A 23595-nucleotide genomic window follows, 5' to 3' on the forward strand; every position below is an offset into this window, starting at 1 on the left:
AAAAATAGGCAATAGTGAAAAGAATGATGTGAAAAATATATTATTTACAGCTACTGATTCTATGGGCCTATATTCTCAGGTGGAATATTGGGATTACAGTATCCATATATGTTTACCTTTGTACAAATCAAAAGAAAATATTTTGTTAACTTTAATTTTTTATTGAGAAGTAAGTGCATGTATAGAAATGTACATATGCCATACACACTCTCCTTCATTACTTTCTTGCCATTTCAATATAGCCAAATATCTCATCTACTTTCCTTACAATTAGTGTCCTTTCTCAAAAATAAGTCTGTGAGAAAATGAAAATGAATAAAAAGCATGTTAAATAACACAAGCAGTCTCTTTAGAAACTTCTTGCTGTATGGGTCTCTTTTTTTCTGACAATATCGGCAGAAATGATGTCATTCTATAGCTTCAAATGAGAAAATGTCCCATGTCTGAACAATTCAAGCTTTTTTAACAGGAAATTAGAATACCAACGTGTTTCGCTAATACCCCCAAGTCCTTAAGGCTTACTTAGAAGTTTGTAGTCTGGATTAAGTGTTTAGGGCTTTCTCTTAAAATATTCAAAGCCAAGTAACATGTATTAAATATTTGCCTCTCCTTTTGCTGCAGATAATAATGGTTGATAAAGATTTTCATTAAATGAATATCATGCCAATTGAAGTAATCTAATTTATTCTGACAACAATAGAAATAAAATATTCTTTTAAATCACCCCATGCTGTCTGACTCTCCTTATCTTTTTCACACATATATGATTTGTTAGTTGAGAAAAAGAATACTGACCATGAAAATTGAGAACAAAGAATCCTCCAGTGGAGAAATCACTGTGAAACTTGAGAAGGACTTGATTACTGGAGCTAAAGGCAGTTTCCAGAGCTGTGTTTCCACTGAACACTCCCAGCTGGGGTGAATTTTGGTCTGGGCCATCCCTAGGAAAACCAGAAAGAAAACAGTTTCAGCAAAATATTGTAATTAAGTTTTATATTGACAGTATTGTAGGTTGATAGCAGCTTTAAACCTTCGGGAAGTGAGCCTAATTTAAACAATTGTAGCATAGTGATTCATTTGTATTCAAATTTGCCCATACTTTTAAGAACAACCCTTAATTGTGAAAAGTATAATCTTTTTTTTTTTTAAAAGTAACATATTATTTTTGTCCTGAAATTGTTCCAACTCTTTCATTTTATTTATTTATGTATTTGTTTGTTTATTAAATTTGTTTGCGGTCCATCTCACTATGAGGTTACTTCATCCATTGCTGATGTTGTGAAACCAACCTACTCTTTGTAGTACTTCAGCCTGTCAGCTGTTTCCCAAGCAAGAAGTACACAATTTTTTTCAATGAGTTCTTCTTGAGTGTGACATTATCATTCCTCACATAAGAAAGCAACGATTCCTCTGGATAGTAATCCCTCACTATTTAGGTGATCAAAGAGTTTGTCTTTAAGAAGAAGGGAAGCATCATCTCTGGAGAAATTAAAGAAGTGTAGAATCCTTGATGCTCTCTGAGCTTATGCATTGATGTCACCTAGTTGGGTCCTGAAAGGTCTGCAAGGAAACAACCAAGCTCACAGAGCACCCAGGACTCCAAAACTCAACTCTGAACTACAGATATTCTCTTCTATTGAAATTAAAGGAGACATAGATTACTTGGACCAAGAAAATTAATTCTAAGCCCCCGATTAAAGGTTTCATCTCTACAGGAAACTGAAAAACAGCAGGGAAGGGAAGAAAAATCTTTTGTTTTGGGAACTCAGATTCCCCCCCCCCTAAGGTAGAGACAATTTTTAGCCAAAAATCTACAACTAGATCTTTGATTTACTTCAGAATGTATTAAAATAACTTCTAATAACTGTTACCTCTGAAGTTTCTTGTATCTGTGGAAATTTAGTTATTGTGTATATATTTGGGCTCTTTGAACAGCTGATTCTTCAGAACTTGAATTTGTTTTATGTCGTCTTGGATAGCATGCTATGGGAAATTGCTTTAAAATGCTGTTTTTGATCTAAACAGCTCTAAATTGTTAACTAGTTTGTCATTGAATGCTTTATGTGTGACTTCCTAAAGTTAAGGAAGTCTTTATATTTTCTTCTTACTTTTTTAAAATAAAATTTATTTTAGATTATTGTAAAAAGCGCAGAACTGATTTTAGGGAAATTGTAAAAGAGCCATTAAAGGGGAAGAAAGGCACAGGTCATTAACTCAAATTAACTTTGTTGTGATTTGTTCAGTATAAGATGGGACAGAAATAAATTTGGAGGAGTTTTCAAAATTATATTAGTATACCATGCAAAAATAAAGTATAATTCCTTGATAGTGTTTTTATATCCTTATAGATAAAACTATTTTTTCTCACAAGAAGTTTCTGAAACTTCTGAGTTGAAAAATGGCTTGCTAAGCAGAATAAGAAATTTGCTAATTAAACAAAATCTGCTGTACAGGAACATGTGCTTACAGTTACATATCATATATATTTTTTGTTTTATTTAGTCACATAAAGAAGGGAATACCACACAAATATCACCCTTCACAATTATAAGATATTAACATACCATACTGCAATGTAGTCATTCACCAATTCTGTTTGGAGTAATGTAAAATTGATGTAGATGCCATGACCCTGAGCTACAGTTATAAGCCAGGTACAATCCTTTGAATTTGGATATTCATCTGGAAATCCTGGTGAATACACAGTACCATTCTGAGATGTTACATTATATCCACAAGGAGCTGATAAAAGAAAGAAAAAAATGATAACATCCATCCATCTAGTCTTTTGGAAACTGGTGTATCCCTGCTAGCTGCATTTAATATAAAACAAAATCCAAAGTGAGAGAATAACAAATACATCATCTTTCATAACAATAGGCAATGCAGTTTAAATAGAATAATCTGGATTTTGTAACTATGGTAAACCAGCACCTTAAAAGAATTCAATAGCAGTCAATTAAAAGACATGATGATGGTGTAGGGATGCTTTGAAGCTGACATGGAGAATCACCTTTTACATAGGATCTACAATTTCTGGTATTAAATTGAAATAGCATACAGATAACATGCACACAGTCATTCAAACTACAAATACCTATATATATAGAAATAGAAAAAAGACCATATTGCATGAATAAACGGGATGACACTTCACGTCTGCCTACTATTTGGAAACCTGCTCTCATAGATAGACGAATCTTAACACCATATATAAAACATAAACCAAACATTACACAAAAAAATCCCAACCAAATCATATTCAAACCAGCCACAAAGATAAAGCCCTGCCACCTAGTGGAGAAAAACCGACCATACACCCAAAGCCAAGCCAATAAACACATACTGGGACTCCCAACCAATCAGAATGAAAAGGTGGAGCCATCCCAGAATACCAGCACCAGATTTGAAATACCAACGTCAGTTAGTGCAAAATGACTGCTGACATAAGCCTGATGATGGCAGATGGGATTCTGCCGAAACGTCGCTTCTACCCTTTTAGGGATATATCCACAATTACACGGGAAGAAACCCGAAATATTAACTATACACACATACATACCCGTGAAAACTTACATAAACATATATATATATATGTATATATATATATACACAGACAAACATTTCTACCAGAAATTAGGTTCATTTAAAAAAAAAAAAACCTTCCATTTAATCATTTTCTTAAAAAAAAAGTTACTTGCCTCACTGAGGAAAATATTGAAAAGGATCATAAAAATGTTGCAAGTGAAAGGTTAATCCCACTGCATGAAATACAATTTTTTTCCACATTGCAATCCTATCAAATTTACGTCCCCAGAGCAATTAGCTTTTTACTAAGCTAAGTGCTAAAAGGTAGATCGAAGGGAGGCTGGAAGCCAGCCAGGATTGCCTTATTGGTTATATTCAGTCCAGGAAATATTAGTTTCCTCACCCCTTCCCATTTTAGAAATTCTATCCTTGTTTAAATCTTGGTTAAACCTTGGTTAAATCTACCATCTACAACCAATTTGCAGATTAAAAATATTATGTTCTAGTTTTTGTAGTTCTTTGAATGTGTTATAACTTTCTGCATTTACAATTGCTGTCTCTTTTTTTTTGTCATGCATGCTTAAAACAGTTTTCTGCCTGGCAAATATTATTACTTTTCTACATATACACATAACACTGCTGCACATGCAAATATACTTAGCACTGAGCATCAAACGGCAGTTGACAAAATCATGGGTAATCAGATGTGAAACAACATGAATTAAAAGTATGTGATTCATCCATTGCTAATATCAGGTGGGTTGCTCTGAGGACAGGATATCCTAATCAGGCAGCAGTAAAGAAAGCCTTGATCCTGCTGGCCACCTCCCCAACTGGCAAAGGTGCGAGTTATAAAAAAGGATCTCAGTATATGAACAGCTCAGAAAAGGAATAAGAGATTCTCCCCATCAGCAATGAAATATGGTACAGCAAAGAGAGTCACGTGCACACAATAATTGCAATGAATAGTAGTGGCAGCTTCTACGATTCACTGCCAATGACTGGATCTTTGGTTATAAAGTAAGTTATTGGCAGTACACAAATCACTGCATCACTTGTCAGTCTCTCTTTGCACTCTGCTGGCATTAAATGAAATAGCAAGTAGCTGCTGTTGCAGCTGCTTCAGACACCTTGGCCTTTGGCAGGGTAGGACTTTAAAAATCAAAAAGGATGCTTTGAAGTGTACTGAAACTCATCATCAATTTTTCATAGCTCAATGAACATGATAAATGTGACAGGATACACATAATGCCATAGTTACTGTACATTAGAGAAGTACCTCATTATTAAAATTTGCAAGGTATATGTTTCTTTTTAAATTAATTTGAAATGTGCATCTTGCCATTCGTTGATCAGTGTGGCAATATGCCCAACCTCTGTAATAAATATACTCCTGGCAATTGCATTATTTACTGTAAACTGGTTTTTTAATTGCAAATAATTAACATTGCCAGGTGGCAACAACAACAACAACAAAAATCATGTCATATGTTTAGTTTTAAGTAGATATCTAAGCATGATACAATTTATTTTGAAGGTTCCCATCTGGTTTTTCTGCATGACAAAGTGGACACTTTTCCCCCCAAGGACTTTCATTTATAAATGTTAAAATATTATTTTAATTATGGCATTTGCTACAAATAATTTTAATTCTAAGCATGGCATAGAATAGTTAACTCTATTCCATTATATGTCATGTGTGAGATTTCAAAGTAATTTGAAGAAATTCTGAGCTCATCAACTAAAATATAAGTGACGTGAGTTAGAAGCCATGTTTTAAAATATAAATAAGGAACCATTAGCATAGTTTGGATGTTTAAATTTACATGTGCAGGTGCATGAACCAAAGAGCCAACCAATTAACATGAACTATGGATATCCGAATAATCATTGCAAGCAATTAATTGAAGATAATTCTATACAAAGAAGCATGTGCAATGAAGCTATTTGAAAACTATTTCACATTCTGCAGATCAGCTATTTAATCGAGAAGGGGAGGAGGGAACTGAATATTTCCAGCAACTCCTTTTCTCAACAGCCAAAATCTGGAATTCAGCATATATTGAGAAAGTTTCTGGGTGAAATCACATTGCTGATTTAGAAATGAATATTGTGTGCATTGGGTATTATTGTAGAGGCAGTTTCTCTTTGAGCTGTTTTTTTTCTTAATGTCCCTTTATCCTCTGCCCCCATTCTATTGTTTATTTCCTAAAGAAAAAGTCGAGCTTAAACACCTATTATCCTATTGTCATACCTTCAAATCAATGTCCCCTCTCTGTGATTTAAAACATAAAAATCTGAGCAGGAATCTGACATGGTATTTCAACTCTCATTTATTGAGGATATAAAAGAAATGCATATATGTGCCACATTTAATACAATGATAGACAGGTAAGACAAACAAATTCTTTAGTTTACAACTGTTTTCAATATAAAGGCAAGAGTTATGACCCATACTTTTTTTAAAAAAAAAAATCCACTCATCCTTCTCTCCTTGCTAAATCCACATCCAAAATGGCTTCCTATCCTTCTAAAAGCCTTAAACTCAAATCTCCTTTCTCCATCCCTTGCTGCTGCTCATTTCCTTCCCTCTTTCCCTCTAGTATCAGGAATATGCCTATGGCAGTGATACCTGTAACTTTAGAAATGGTAACTTCCAAGATGATCAGCATCATCTGGTTGTTTTATGAACATCACAAGAGGCACAAATGTGGGTTGTATGTGAGTGTAAGGAAAGAAAGGGAGGCGACATGACAGAATGTGGTATGAGTTGTATCAGCTACTTTCTACTTTTGAAGAAAAATGTCTTTCTTTGTCAATTCTGATTACCAATGAAACTGTTATGAGGCTTGCAACAAATCATGATTTTCATATATCTACTTGATTTATTTTTACTTTTCTTCTTTTTCTTTCTTCCTGAATACATTAACTATAAGAACATCTTGGAATGTAAACAATCATAACATGAACAAAAGCTACCTTCACACTTTGGAAAAGGATGGTTCCAGTTCCTGTTGATCCCATGATAGCAAGTGAGCACGGAATTACCGATTAATACATATCCAGGATAGCATTCAAAAGAGATAGATTGGCCCACACTGTAATCGGAATTGATTATATATCCATTATAAAATGGGGGAGGATCTGGACAATTCTGTAATTCATAAGCTGAGGGGAAAAAAAGATAAAATATTTTCTTTCCCAAAAAAATTTAAAAATCATAAAACAAATTGATAAATGTTCTATAACTTGCTAAATATTTGTATCAAAGTAATTAATACAGACAAGCAACTTTCTTCCAGTTGAGGATTTCACTTCATTACTATATATGTATAGATAGATATGAAGATGTGTGTGTATATCTCCTTTTGTCCTTTTGCCTTGGGTAGAGAAAAGAAAATATCTACTGCTAACTGGAAACTCATTGTAGACTTTTTGCATGGAACAATAAATATTGAATTTATGATATATGGTTTGGATGATTAAATGCAATGGATTATACAAAGTAGAGTAGGATGTTGTAAACATAGAATAAGACTTATAATTGTACTTATAACTGCTGTGAAGAAAATAAGAAATTATTTTTTCATATCTTTTTTTCTATTTTTTCTTTACTTGTTTTCCTATCTCTTTGATTTCTCTTTCTTTTCTTATTCTTAGTTTAGTTTAGTTTGTATTAGTTTTGACATTCTTTTAAACGTTCTTTAATAAAATCTTACATTTATAACTATATATAGATTTAAACCCTTGGTCAATAATAAAATTAGAGCAATGATGAAGCTAGCATACCAAACATTTGCCTCCAAACTTCAGGATAGATTCCTATACAATATTAAATAAATCTAAAAATAGTCTAATGATTTGCAGGTTTAATTTTATATTTTCATATCTCTAATATTGGCCCAATAATTGGAATCACAATTTGTGAATCCAGAGTAAAACTTCTGCAAGCAATATGCAAGCACAGGAATGAATTTATGAAACTAGATGTTCCTTCAAATATTCATAATCACAGAGTAAAATGGCTGCTTAGCTTGGCCTGTTCATACTGTCATATTCCTGGTAGGCCTGCCAATCATCAGGGATAAAGGTCACAGAAGGAATTCATAAGAACAGAGCAGGCTTTCACTTGTAGCCATTTTCCCAGATAGTGTTCACATTTTAGAACAATAAGTCTCTTTTCATTATTTAGCTCAGCACTATCATTCTACAATACATTATATTCTATCTTATTAAAGACTTGAGGTTGCTACTGTTTCCTCTTTTTGGTCCAGAAAATGATCTCTTATTCCTTTTTTTTATACTAACAGAGTATCTTCAGGTTCATTCAGATTTTTACCTAGCAAAGGTGTGAGCCCATACACATCATACATTGAAGTTTTGGAATATAAATCACTGGAATATTATGTCTTGTAAATTAGGATAGTAAGAAGAAAAAAAAACCACCTGACATGTTTTATGGATAGTGTTATGACTTGTTAATTAGGCCTGTAATACACAGCATAAATTATGATCAGTTTGATGACTGTCACTGTTCAATTTACAAATTAATGTTATATATTTATATTTTGAGACTTCATTTTTTTAAAACAAATGATAATATTTTCTACACAAATGCAGTTTTGAACATTGCTATTAATTTATTCAAGGAACTAATAGGCTATACCTACCCAATTCCAGTGGTAATTATCAAGTAATACTGTTATATAAGGATTTTAGTTTTTTAAAAAGCATAATACTGTCCTTATTCTTAAGATTTTATTTCATACTTTGAAGTGCCTGTCAGCAAATATAAAACTGGTTATTCTGGTTATGGTTATCCTGATCTAAATATTCCATAACTCCAGAGGACTACTAGCATGGTTACTCATTATTCCTATATGCATTAATTGTTCCATTTTCATACGCAAAGATTGAATGCACATGCTTGTTTGTGAAAAAAAAAAAACTAGTATGGATTATTCTTGAGTTCAATAATATTCACTTTAATTTCATACATTTCCCCATATCTTCATCTTTTGAAAAGTGCAACATTCATAGAAATATTAGCCACAACCTACAAATTCCTTACTCCAGCATTATGTTCAATAGAATTGTGAGAAAATATTTATAGACTGCCCTATAGGTTACCTCTGCAGTTAATAATCCTTACACGTAACAACCAAAAGAACCAACTGATTTATTTCCAGAATCAAATTTATTGAAAAGCATAACATAATATTAATAAAATAATATTTGAACAGCTTTTTGGAATAGTTATCTTAATTTATTTAGAAAGTCATGTTACTGTTTTTCAGGAAGGGGAGAAAACTTTCAAAACAAATACCATTTAAAAGCCAGATTTTTAAAAAATTCAAAGAAAAACCAGGAAGCACAAGAGAAAAAAAATGCATATTAATTCCAGCCTTTTGAAAAATTATGGAATGAAAAAAATCTTGTCATGATAAGTCATTCCTCTAATAACTGAAGCTGTTTATATCATTCATTACTTACCTTGATATGCAAATTTAAATCCATGTCGGTTTTCTGAGTGATCACTATAAAAATGGATGAGAGTTTCATGTGTTGTACTTAATAAAGATGGTGGAAGATCTGTACCACTGAACTGGCCAATCATAGAACTGGTGTGGTAAGGCCCATTCTGAATTTCAAGGAAGTCATGGTTAGCTTCAGTGGAGAAGTTCAGAAATTGTAGATGTGCCCCTATGTAGAAAAATAATAAAAAATATGAAAGTTTAGTATATTGTAGATTTAAAAAAAAAAAAAAACATAAGCAGCAATTAGATAAGCAAACTGCATTATCCAATTCAGATGTGTATATTCCAGCTTGGATTCCCAGTTAACAAGAAACTTAGTTAATTTTTCTAAGTTTAACATTGGATAGTTCAATACTGTAAACATTTTCCCCCCAGAGTTCATTAAAATTATTGTACTAGTTTTGCTTATTCTGATTAAAAGAAATGCATATGGTAACACTATATGACCCATAATAATAACTGTTCAGAAACCAGAGTACATACCTTTTATAGATAATAAGCAAAACTGGGTTGTTAAATTATATATTATATATAGTATAATATAGTGAATTTAGCAAGATATAATCTCAGCAGAATAATTATCAAGTTTTAAACCTAGGAATTGCCATTCTGTAAATTTCATCTTTAATGTATACTAATGATTTCCCCCCAAAAGATTATTATCCCATCTGTTTTCCTATACAACTCAAGGCGGTGAACATATCTAATACCTCTTCCTCCTCCTGTTTTCCCCACAACAACAACCCTGTTAGATAAGTTAGGCTGAGAGAATATGACTGGCTCAACGTCACACAGTTGGCTTTCGTGTCTAAGATGGGACTAGAACTCATAGTCTCCTGGTTTTTAAGCTAGCATCTTAACTACTACATCAAACACTCTATATCAGGGGTGTCAAACTCCCAGCCTGCGGCCTGAATGTGTCATGTGCTGGCCATGCCCATGCCCAGTTTAGTGAAGAGGAAAAAGTTGTGATACGTCACATGACACTGCTGTGATGACGCAGGTGTGACACCCCTGCTCTATATTCTTCAATAACAGAAATATTATGTATTCGGGATCAGGAGTATGGTTTTGCTTTCATCTCTTTAGAGAAGGTAGGCAATATGGGAGGGCTACAGAAGATTCTTAGGCCTGGAAGCTGCAGTTAATATATATTCTTTAAGCTGCAGTTACATCACCACCTCAATATGCTTCAATCATTTGACTTTTGGAGAAAACAAATATGATTTTCAATAGGAAATTGCACATTTTTATATTCTATAGTCTGACAATTTTGGGGGAGGGGATTCCTTTTCCATGTAAATATCTCCCATGTCATAAGATATTCCGTTCAAAAAAAAATTGTGGTTGCTCAAGAAAGAAGGAATATGTGGAAACTGCCATTCTTGCTAAATCTATAGGCATAATCTAGTTAATCTTTTAAAAAATAATTGTATAGTTTTTCATGAAAAAGGTGACAATTTGCTGTACAGAGTCTGCATAGTTGCATGAACCAAAGATATCTGTAAGCAGTTCAAGGACAAACCTTGAATTTTCTCTGGCCCATTTTATTTATTTATTTATTTTATTTTATGTGATTTGTATGCCGCCCTATCTCCGTAGACTCAGGGCAGCTCACAACAATAAAAACAAACCCAATGAAACATAAAATACATACAAAATACATAAATGTATAAATATAAATTTAAAACATATATTAAAACCCATTAAAATAATCAAACCCCCTCAGTCCAGGTTGGGCGATGTAAACAACCATGTTTTTAATTCACGGCGGAAGGTGCGAAGGTCAGGAGCCAACCGAAGCCCCAGGGGGAGTTGATTCCAAAGAGTGGGCGCACCCACAGAGAAAGCTCTGCCCTGGGGGTCGCCAGTCAGCATTATCTAGCCAACGGCACCCGGAGAAGGCTCTCCCTGTGAGAACGTACCAGGCGGTGGGAAAGATGTTGCTGGCTGTAGATGGTCTGACAAATATCCTGGGCCTAAGCCATATAGGGCTTTATAGGTCATCACCAGCACCTTGAATCTCACCCGGAGGGCAACTAGTAACCAATGCAAGTCGCACAGGAGGGGTGTAACATGGGAGTTTCAGGACCCTCCCATCATAACCCGCGCGGCTGCATTCTGCACCAGCTGAAGCCTCCGAGTGGTCCTCAAGGGCAACCCCAGGTAGAGAGCATTACAGTAGTCAAGATGGGAGGTGACTAGTGCATTTTGTATCATATATCAGTATATTCTAGGAAGGTCCCCAAAGGGAAGGTGTACATTTTCAATTGATACAGAAACAATAGAGAACTGTATAATCTTGTTTATCAAACTGAGTTATGTGTTGCTCATTTTTTTTTAAAAAAGAATCTCTGTCTTTTATAAATTGGGCCCCACTTAATTATCAACAAAAAGTAATTTTGTAATTCACAGGAACAGAAATGGATGAATGGGATTCACAGAAAGCAATTTGTCAAAACTATTCAGATTTCTAAACTATAGCAAGACATCACAATTACACAAACTTCATGATTAAGAACATAGTATCATAATAAGATTTATTTCAAGCAAACTAATTAACTTAACTAATTACTTTACTGTAAAATATTATCTTTTTTTAGTATATTGTATTACATAAATCCATGTAATGAAAGAAAGCTGTTAGTACAGAAAAGTAAATGAATACTGACCTAAATGAGCCAAGTTTAATTAGCTACATCTCACAATCCACCACCTTTAAAAAAAAGTTTTCTATTTTATTTTAGACATTTTTTCTTTCTTTGGAGAACATGTACCCATAGTTATGTCACTACTACTTCTTATTTTTTTCAAAATAAATAACTGCATTTACAAAATGAATGCACAGAAGTTTATACAAATTCAAACTCTTCATAATAATACATCGATTAAAAAAAACAGCCTAAAACTTTCAGTCTAGCATATGATATTGAATTATTATTTACCCTTCATGAATAATACAAAAAAATCCTCCATAGACACAGGGAAAGAAAAAGGAAAGACATGCACATGAGGACCTGGCCTCTCTTTAGAGGACTAGGAAAGGAGACACCTAATTGAATTAGATATTGTTTTATTTTATGCCTTTGTGTCAATTAAAGTTACTCAGAATAAGTCTGAGTAATTGCATAAATAATGTTTCCAAATATACCAGGTGGAGCTTGTGCCATTTCTTGTTTGTACCTAATACTGGGAATTGCATTTAAAACAGCCATTATCAGGGGAGGCAGCCGGAGAATGGGTAAAGGAAGTTGCATCAGCAGTTAATGACTCTAGAACAGAAAGTTTCCAAGTGTTATTTAACTTTCAATTAAAAAAGAAATCATTGAATAAAGCAGCACATAGAAAAGATATTTTAAAAGAATTATTGTTAGTACCTTGATTTATTTATTTTTGAATACATGTATCAGGCTAGTGGATGAAATTAAAAAAAAAAAAACCAGCATAATTTTGGAACTGAGATTCCAATGGATAAATAAAAAGATGTCCTTCAATCAGGAATCTTACCGTATCCAATAGGTAATAATATCTTCCATGTGCAGCCTAGATTACTAGGATAATTTCCTGGGAAACCTGGGCTCAGGATCATGCCAGCCATGTTTGTCAGTGTGCCACCACATTTGGCTATAATAAACAAACAATCCATTGAAAGTATATGAAAGTATACCATAAAAGTCATCCAACAATTGTGTATCTTATGAAGAAATAGTTATACAATGTTGATGTAACTGCACACAAACACAAAAGTTCACTTCACTTGTGCTAGTAAAGAACTTGTACTGATGCCAATCTATGCAGGAGAACTATTGTACAAATAAGTTTCTATTTGTTGTGTCAGATTTTTATACCTATCCATTATTTTAAGATCAGAAAACTGAACATATCAATAAGCAATCAATATATATGCTGGAGACTTTTTCCAGAATAAAAAAAAAAAACCCTCTATCAATGGTATATAAAACTAATTAAAAAGATGAAATTTCCACCATGAGTCTCAGGCTATAATCTTAAAATGATCACTATAGATTACATTGACAGAAGGAATAAGCATGTGTATTCTTTAAGAACACTTATCAAATATTAAATCCTACAAAGACTTTTCTTTCTCTCTCTTGGCTTACATTCTTTTATTTGTAATGAAATTCATTTACCCTCTCAGTTTTTATAGTTTTAATATGGCTTTTATGCTGTTTTAACTTTTGATTGGGAGCTGCCCAAAGTTGGTTATAATCTTTATTTATTTATTGATTAGCCCTTGGGCCATATCAAAGTGCAGCGCTCCAGAGACAATTATTACAAAAGTTTGGTAGCAACAATTTTAAATGAAATTGGAATAGGAATAAAACACGATTTAAAATGAAATTAGAGTGAAATACAATCTAGAATGAAATTAGAATAGAATACAATAATTTAAGATACAAATTAAATATGATTAAAATTATATTACAATGTCACCCCTGCATCTACCCAATCAGTCTTAAAACTACTATTAGAATTACATTATTAAATCAAGTGATCTTTCCTGCAATCTACCACATTCTGCTGCACTAACTTTGTCCTTTTTTCCATCAATTTTACAGCAAATTTGGCAATCCATTTCACCAGCTGCAAGTTAGAACCTAACAAACAATGTTGCAAGAAGCACTCTTTAGATTTAAGGGTGCTGGCGTAAAAGATCCTGCCCAGCTGATGTTCCCTCAAATCTGAGTACAGGGGGCAGTCAAAAATTACATGGCAGTTGGTTATAAGATGGGCAACTATATAAATGTTTTAAATAAATTAAAAACAAATCTCCACACAATATTCAAGTTACTCAAGATGTTTTTGTGCTACATATCTAAATCAGCATTCTAGTGCTCAAAAAAAAAAAAAAAAAGTAACACGTCAACTGCTTTCTGAAATCACTACAAAAATCTTTGAGCATACTTTATTTTATTTTTTATTTATTTTTAAAATGTATTGGCCACCTATCTTACTACAGGAGAACTCTAGGCAGCTTACAATATTAAAAGATAAAATATCAAAACCAAGAGACAATATAAATAAAATACTAGTTTCATTATAAAATTATTTGTTGATATTTGAAAATATCAACTTGTTACTTGTTGATATTTGAAAATAGTCTTCTGACTCTTTGCAGAAGGACAATTCTCTGCAACCCATCAGCTGCATAATTGCCCATAATGTTTTTGCAAATTGTATTACCTAAAAATGCAACTGGCATAGCAAAAGAATCCCCTTTTGCTGTTGGAAAATGCAGGGGTGGGTGGGTGTTGAAGTATAAAACACATGCAGACAACATCTTAATTTTTCCTTGTTACAAAATAAATCTAACTGCTTTTCATGTTTCTATGAGATTTGATTGCTTCCCGTTTCAATTTGAAAACACCTGATTATGAGAAATTATTCTTAAACATGCTATGCATCACAATAAAAATAAGATTTTTTTTTCTCTCACTGCAAATGAATTGGAGCCAAATGAATAAAGGAAAATACAGCACGTCTACCTTTATCATATAATTGGCATACCAAAGAGCAATGGAAAAGAAAGACAGCAAAGGTTTAAATAAATATTTAAATGAAAGTTTGTAAATCAGCGATTCACAAAGCAATTTAGTTAAGCAACCAGCAGATTATAAAAACCTGAAATAAAAGATCTTAGTGGAGTAACTCTGTGTCATACAGTCCTTATATGCTTGGCCCATTCTAGTTGCAAGAGGTAGAAGAATAACTGGATGACTCAAAAAGTGAAAGCACGGATACTGAATGTCCTATTTTCACAAAGCCTAGCAACACTCAAGGTGCTCATAACTTGCTAAAAGTTTTGAAGCTCCTTCTCTAACTAGCACATAAGGAAATAAGGGAAAATAGCCATACTGAGTATTGTGTGCACGTTTTCCCTTAATAACACAACTGCCCCCCACAAACTTTTCCTATAACTGTGAAATAAGGCCACATGGAAGAAGACCTATGGTCACAAATACTTCTAAATTATTGATCAAAGCAAGTGGGAGTAGCTTGAGCATTTGTCTAAAAGGGAGGAAGGAGAGAGATTGCCTATGTGGGATTTATAAGATTAGGACTATTTAGATTGTCAAGGAAAATTATATAAGAGAATGAATGGGAATTGTTAAGCATTATTAAAGTATGCCCAATGTATAATGCATAACAGGTAGAACCACTCCCTTTTTTTTTCCAGCTTACACAAGGTAGGATGTCAGAGACTTATGCAAAGGGGGAAGCCAATGGAGTGAATAAATATAGAGTTGCATAGAAAAAAAGTAACTATATTTTCAGTTATAAGACTATATATGGGATATTATGTTAAATACCAGCACTGTTTTTATATTATACTATTATCTGTTCATAAAAATATGAAGTCACAGCTGCCAGTTCTTTAGCTAGTGTTGGCCTTCCTATACATGGAGTTCTTCCTAAGAACTTAATGTATCGGCATATTATATGCACGGATGTGTGGCATTTTGCAATTAACAGTGTAGGAAGCCCCCCACCCTGGATTAAAATATTCTTTATTCCAGGGGTGAAATCTAAAATTTGTTACTACCGGTTCTGTGGGCATGGTTGGTGGGTGGTGGTGGTGGTAATGTGACTTGGTGGGCATGGCCAACTTTTTTTAAAAAAACTTTTAAAAGCATTTTTTCTACAACCTCTTCGGCCGAAGAGGTTGCAGAAAAAAATGCTTTTAGAAGCCTCTGATGATCAGGCAACTCAGCTGGGATCGTCAGAGGCTTTTAAAGGCATTTTTTTTTCTACAACCACTTCGGCCAAAGAGGTTGCAGAAAAAAATGCTTTTAAAAGTCTCTGATGATCCCAGCTGAGCCGCGCGATCATCAGAGGCTTTTTAAAAAAACTTTTAAAAGCATTTTTTCGGCCGAAGAGGTTGTAGAAAAAATGCTTTTAAAAGTAAAAAAAACAGCCTCTGATGATCATGCAGCTCAGCTGGGCATGCGGGAGGGGGGGGGACACAGGGATTTTTGCTACCGGTTCTCCGAATCACCTGCCGCCATCGCTACGGATCAGGTGATCCGGTCCGAACTGGGAGCAGTTCACCCCTGCTTTATTCTTATATTAAGAGAGGCAGAATATTATATTTTCCCAAAGGAGAAATGGAGAAACATGTTCTTAAAGGCAGAAAGCAGCCCAACTCTTTCTTAATAGCCCCCAGCAGATTCCTGAAGTCTTTAGAGATGGATATTTGGTGCCAATTAAGAAAGACTGGGCCAATCTATTCATGAACAAAACACCTTCAGCTCCAGCTGATGGAATTAAGAATTCACATCCCCCACACAAATTCTAAGGACAGGGCATGATCTCTAGGACATAATAGGATTAGCCTACCACCATTAGAATAGAAAAAGAGCCTTGGTAGTACAGTGGTTTAATGCACCCTGTTATTAACACAGCTGCCTGAAATTTCTGCAGGTTCGAATCTTACCAGGCTCAAGGTTGACTCAGCCTTCCATCCTTTCTAAGGTAGGTTAAATCAGGACCCAGTTTGTGGGGGCAATAAGCTGACTTTGTATAAATATACAAAAGTATGAAGGCTATTGCTTAACACATTGTAAGCCGCCCTGAGTCTCCGGAGAAGGGTGGCATATAAATCAAATTTAAAAAAAAAAAAAAGACACAAGACTAACTACATTGCACAACCCCCCTAGAGCATCTCAGAACCCTATAAAAATCCATCCATTCCTAAGCCACTGCAGAAACATGCTTCTGTCACTGAAGTTTCCAGAAATCAAATAAACAGAATTCTTCTTTCCAATCAGCCTCCATTTTATTTCTAGCATTTGTCTCCCAGATTGGATCGGGATGGATTTTTCTTCCAACAGGAAATTTCCTCATTGCACAGATTTTCTAAGTGCCATGCAAAAGTTTTGGGTATGGCACCCAGTGTGCCAATAACCAATGGGACAACCACCACTACTTTTTGCCATAATTTTTCAAATTCAATTTTCAGTTCCTGATACTTTGTGAACTTCTCCAATTTTTCCCTTCTATTCTACTATGTCATGGTATTGCCACTTCAATTATTCACACTTTCTTCTTTCCAGCCTTGTTTATGAACCAAGACTTTATTAGTCTGTATTTGGAAATTTTATAAAATTATATTTTATTCTGCTCATTTTCGACCACTTTTTCAATTCTGTGTTCCCCTCAGTATCATGTACTGGTACTGTACATGATGATTTTTACAGATGTTCCCGTGAATCCTGCACAAGCTGAATATGTTCTTTCTTCTGTTTCTTTGTACAATCTGCACTTTGAAATTATCATTTGATGATTTTTTTCCCCCAATCATTTAATGACTTTCTTTCTTTCTTTCTTTCTTTCTTTCTTTCTTTCTTTCTTTCTTTCTTTCTTTCTTTCTTTCTTTCTTTCTTTCTTTCCTTTCTTTCTTTCTTCCTTCTTTCTTTCTTTCTTTCTTCCCCCCCCTCTCTCTCTCCCTCCCTCCCTCCCTCTCTCTCTCTCTTTTTGAGAAAGACAGACTGGTTCAATGTTACCCAGTTTGCTTTTTGAATAAAGTAGGATTAGAACCGCATGCCTCTTAGTTTCTAGACTATGTAGTTCTTTATCTACTGCAGTAAATTGACTATGTTCTGTTCTGTCATGTTCTTTTTCTTTGCATTCCACTCAAAATGACAGAGATTTTGGCCATGTAGATCTTCTGCATGACTACTGAGTTTTCCTGATACAATTTGCATACAAGGAATAAAGAAGATAAAGCCTGCAACACAGTTTGGCATAAAGACTTAAGCAGTGATAAAAACTTTCAGATATATTTTCTGTTTGAACAAAAACAATCATTAAAGAAATGGTGCTATCACTGAAATATGCATATTCTTAATGCTGACTTTTAATAAAATTTAGCATTTATACAGATTATTTCATTTGCTTAAGCCGTATGGAGTACTATATATTATACCGGCAGGTGGATTTTTTTGCCCAAGCAAGAAAAGTTGCTAGTACTTCATGCCTAGAATGAAATGTGAATCAGGAATGTGAATTAGGAGCTCAGCCATTAAGCAACCGGATATTTTCTATTTAAATGGCTTTGATAACAACGGAACAAAAATAGAAACAAGCTAATTAAACTTTTTACTTTTTACTGATGTTATTCTCAACAACATTCACTTAGAATAAAAATATGTAAATATGCATACCAATACAGAGAGGAGAAGGATAATTCCAACGGCGAACTGTTCCAGGCATACAAGAAATATGAGAACGTCCCTTAAAAAATTCAAAAATCAAATAACTATGCAACATTGTCCCATTTTTGAAGTTTTCATTTAGCAACTTGACACAATGGTTCTCACTATTGATTTTAGAAAAATCCTTTTGCCAATTAATCTTTCCTTATACTTTATTACCTATGACAGTTTTCTAATTAAGGACAAAGAAAAGACTTTTAAGTTAATTAGAATTCCTTTAAAAATGGAAAGTGAGTTGTGCTACAAGTCTTAAGAAGTTGTTCCAGAACCTTAAACTAAATTATTATATAGAACTGCAAAGTAACATGACACTCTCATTTACATTCTTTGCTGCATTACCAAAGGGAAGATTTTTTTCTCTCCCAAAGAATCATTATTTCAAGAAAGTTAATTTTTAAAAGTAATTTCCGTCTTCAAAGGTGATTTCAGAATGAAAATGTGCCTTTATATAAAAACTACTAAACACAAATTATATACTTTAATAATCAAGTCTTCCCTCAAACAATTATTGCCAACTTTGAGGAGAGTGCTATTGAAGTCCACAAAAATGGCAACCTGTGAAATCAATGGGCCACATAGCAGCAGCACCACCTACTGTCCTTTGCCCCTTTGGTGACAATACAAATACAGTATTTGTAGAGATGGGACTTTTGTATATATGACTGTATGAGCGATGGCTTCCAAAAGAACTAGGCACCAATGCAAAAAAAAAAAAGGAAAAGAAATTGGGATGTACTGGTAGGCCTTGGAGTAATCTGTATTAGATTACAAAGATTTTTGATCACCACTTATTTAACATGACAAGAGAAACTCCCTTTTCAACTAAGTTATGTGCAGGAAGACTGTGAACTCAGTTCTACATTGAATAACAAATAATTGGATATTAAAAAGATAACTTTGTTCATTATTATTAAATGTTTGTATCTGAGTCCCTATTTTATTTTCAAATAATGAAGTATTACTTAATATAGAAACATTATCTACCTATAGGTTGAACCTATGCTACCATATTAAACTCCTGAATAGGAGGGAATACCAAATAAATTCAAACTTGGCCCTTGGGCACAACAATAAAATAGAACTCAATTATTAATATTTTTTAATATGCAATAAAATTACATAATTTTTATATTAACTATAGCACAAATAGCAATGACAATGTCCAAAATTTGTGTTTAAGTTCAACTGCGGGTAGAATTGATCAGCAAAAGATAATACAAAATTGCACAACCTGGACAGATATGCCAGGGTCCTGGTAAGATATAAAGATATTGTGATAGTCGTAAAATAGAAGACAGAGAGATATTGTGATCTCCATCAGGGTAGTTTTATTAAATGGGATAAATGTACATCTTCCTTGATTCCCTACAGAGAGCAAGAAAGGACTATATGCCTTAGGGCTGGGATCCCCAACCTCCAGGCCATGGCCCACTACCTGGTCTTAGCCTATTCAGAACCAAGACATTCAGGCAGCAAGTGCGTGCATGTGCATGCATGAAGCTCCCCTTGCATGAACGGTGGCCACTTGCGCTTCCGTGTGAAGCTCCCATGTTGCATAGTAGCTGTGAAATTTGCAGAAAATCCAACTGAGCATGTATTCACATTTGTAGACTTTAAATTGTATCATTGTCAATAAATGTTTATTATCACCATTTGAACATTATTTATTAAGCTGGTTAAGATCATCATTTGCTTTGCTTTGCAAAAGTATCTTTTCTTTAAACTTACAGAGAGGTAGTTGTAGTGTTAACATCTTTGTTTAAAAAGAAAATCAGAGGTCTCTTTAGTTGTATTTGTTTGATGAATTTTTACCCCTTTAATTTGTTTTGCTGTTCCCTTTCCCTTTTATGTTAGCTTGTATTTTATTGTACGATGTCAAAACTTAATAAAGATATTATAAAAAATGTAAATCAATGAAGGGTTCAGCCTTGTTTGCCTTGCCTTGCCTTGCCTTGCTTGCAGGCAGAAAGCTGAATTTTGCTCTGAGAGTAAGAAATGGGAAAGAGAGCAATAATGGCTGAATGTTCAAATGTTTCTGTTTATAGTTGTCATTTTATTCTACATTACTTTCCCATAACAGAGATTATAAAAATGGTATAATTAAATGCTTATTTTTTTTTAATAGTCAGATGAGGACTTAAGTATCTAAACTAGGCAAATCAACTCTTTTTTTAATTTTTCAAGATGATATCTCATTGATGCAAACAAAATTATAGAATGATCATACTGGTTTTGTGAATGATCTAGCAGAGGAACAATAACATATATTAAAATCTTAGTGTAATATGGATTAATAATCAAATAAGAGCAAGAAAGAAACTCAGAAAGTTTAACTCGATGTGTATCTGTTTGAAAATAAATGAAACAGCAATATGCATAGAGGGAGACAAGTATAAAAATATTTTTACTGCAGAGTTCTACATTATGCATTGTGCTGTAAAGTCAAACTGGCCTTATTAACCAAGATATAAAAATCTCCCCAAAATTATTTGTGAGACAAATAATAGCCAAATGATACATATATATTTTGCATGCAGAAAGGATCGGATTTAACCCTGGTTCACTTGTATTAAGTGATGCAAAGATAATGCACTATAATCTAAAAATCAGCCTTTCTGGAAAGTCTCAACCATAGAGGATGAGATAGTTGAAGAAATCATCTTCACCGGTGTGGTATTCCTTCAGATCATTTTCATACTAGTATTTCATAGAATTAGTGTAATTATGCTAAGAACAATAATACAGATGAGTCTAACTAAATTGGACTAAATTTAATTCAAACTTGTCTCAATGATTTTAATTGGCTGTATCACCTATTATAAAATTTGAGAATATATTTCTTTCCCTTGTTATAATCTTTGTGCTATAGTTAATATAAAAATACACACACACACACACACACACACACACACACACACACACACACCATTTTAAAAAGAGTACAGGTACCTGCAATGTATATCCTGGCTCACACTGAAATGATAAAACATCATTCACCATATATCTATCACCAATTTTAAATCCATTGCTAGGAATTACAGGTTCTGGGCAGGAAGCAAGACCTACAGCTAAAATAAATAAAAGGAAAAAAAAACAGTATATTAAGATCATATTGCTTTGGTTTTATTGCTTACATCTTGATTATCTAATTACTATACAAAGTTTAAAACAGGAAGTTCTCAACAGTGATTAATAATCCAAAATGAAAAGAAGATTCAAGAGGGTAGCAGAAAGGAAGCATAGGATTTTAAAAATTCTTTTTACAGCAATTTACTACTAGTCTTTCAAACTGAAGCAATTATGAATATGATGACACAAAACTGAATTTAAAATATAATGATATAGTAAATCAAGTGATTTCAGAACAAAAATGAAAGAATTAGTCTTTATACTTTAAATATACCATTGGTTGCATGCATGGGCAAATCTCTCAATATGATAAAATAGGTTCTCCGTTGATGATTTGTTTCAGAATGAACTGAGTTTTAAAATGAAAAATAAATAGAGCTAACAAAGGCTTAGGGCAGAACAAGGTGAGGAATTCTTTAGAGCACATGCTTTACATACTGTACTTCCTATTCACAACTTATGAATAGCAAGTGCTGTTTTCAAGGGTAACATGCCTTCCTTGTATAGGAAATTGCTTACTGCATGCTCTTCACAGGTCAGCTCACTCTTTTGGCACAGGACATAAAACTCATTAATGTCAATATTGATAACTCTCCTGGTGATCTCATCCCAGTTCCAGCTTATTAAATATTTCTGCCACTCCAGGTCTAGCACTAGGCATTCATCTATGTATGTCATTACTGTGACCTGTAATATTTTTCTGGCATCACTGCCATCAATGACAAGAAAGCTCACAGCAGTGCCATCTTGTTAATAGTTCTAAAAGTGTATTAGTATAGACTACATTTCACTTTCACTTTAATAAAGATAAAATTCCCTGGACAAAATGTGATGCACTATTAAAAAAGCCTGTGCCTTTTATTTTATAGATGATTATGTATTATAATTTACATTCATTTTTACATCATGATTGTAAATAATAAAATCCTGTTATTTAGAAATACTCAAAATATATAAAAAAACTTCTGCTATACTAAATATAGAGCATACATATAGAACCCAAAGAAGGGTATATAGCTACGTAGATCAGGGGTGTCAAACTGGTGGCCCATGGGATGCATCATGTACAGGACATGCCCACCCCAGCTCTGTGAAAGGAAAAAAAACAATGTGACAGCAATGTGACATGGCGAGTTTGACACCCGTGACATGAATGAAGAATATATGTATATGTGTGTATGTGTGTGTGTGTGTATACACACACACACACACACACACACCCCACACCCACACACATATATAATTTTAATGCAGAATGCATTCTTTCTAAGTATCACAAGATGGCAATGTTTAATGGAGGGAACCTGGAACAGACTTAATCCAGACAAGACCGAGTGGCTGTGGGTATTGCCTCCTAAAGACTATGTTGACTGTCCATCCTTGGTTCTGGGGGGGGGGGGAAGAGAAATTGTCCCCTTCAGAACAGGTTCACAATTTGGGTGTCCTCCTAGACTCACAGCTAAGATTAGAGCAACATCTGGCAGCTGTGGCTAAGGGGACCTTTGCACAGGTTCGCCTGGTGCACCAATTGCAACCCTACTTGGATCAGGAGGCTCTCCTCATGGTCACTCATGCCCTTGTCACCTCACAGTTAGATTATTGCAACGCGCTCTACATGGGGCTACCCTGGAAAAGTGTTCGGAGCCTACAGTTGGTCCAGAACGCAGCTGCGCAAGCTGTCGTGGGTGCACCTAGGTACACCCCCATTACATCAATTCTTGTGAGTTGCACTGTCTCCCTATTGGTCTCCGGTCACAATTCAAGGTGTTGGTTATTACCTTTAAAGCCCTACATGGCTCAGGGCCAGGGTATCTTCGAGACTGCCTTCTACCGCATAACTCCCAACGACCGGTAAGATCCCACAGAGTTGGTCTCCTCCGGGTCCCGTCAGCTAAACAATGCCGGCTGGTGGGCCCATGGAGGAGGGCCTTCTCTGTGGCTGCCCCAGCTCTCTGGAACCAGTTACCTTCTGAGGTCCGGACCATCCCCACCCTATTGGCCTTCTGAAAAGCGGTGAAGACCTGGCTTTTCCGACAGGCCTGGGGCCGTTGATCTTGCTCTTGCGATCCGGCGAGATCTGGCTATGAACGGTGTGAATGAGTTTTAATGTTTTTAATGTTTTTAATTCTTAAATGTTTTTTATAATGATTTTAAATGCATTGTGA

The 23595-nt window shown here is 34.3% G+C and overlaps 1 protein-coding gene across 2 annotated transcripts in view; it reads right to left on the reverse strand.

The window, feature by feature from the left end:
- Positions 1 to 23595, reverse strand: part of CSMD1 (CUB and Sushi multiple domains 1) — a 1102994-nt gene that overhangs the window by 89199 nt on the left and 990200 nt on the right. For both annotated transcript variants that reach the window (XM_034436753.3, XM_034436752.3), the window contains exons 38-44: positions 21251 to 21369; positions 18251 to 18320; positions 12573 to 12689; positions 9022 to 9231; positions 6508 to 6696; positions 2565 to 2742; positions 796 to 941 (exon numbers count right to left, since the gene is read on the reverse strand). In XM_034436753.3, the coding sequence (XP_034292644.2) occupies positions 796 to 941; positions 2565 to 2742; positions 6508 to 6696; positions 9022 to 9231; positions 12573 to 12689; positions 18251 to 18320; positions 21251 to 21369 (1029 nt within the window). The remainder of the gene's footprint in view (positions 1 to 795; positions 942 to 2564; positions 2743 to 6507; positions 6697 to 9021; positions 9232 to 12572; positions 12690 to 18250; positions 18321 to 21250; positions 21370 to 23595) is intronic.

Source organism: Pantherophis guttatus, chromosome 1 (assembly GCF_059756535.1).
Source record: "Pantherophis guttatus breed Tessera chromosome 1, ASM5975653v1, whole genome shotgun sequence".
Taxonomy (NCBI): domain Eukaryota; kingdom Metazoa; phylum Chordata; class Lepidosauria; order Squamata; family Colubridae; genus Pantherophis; species Pantherophis guttatus.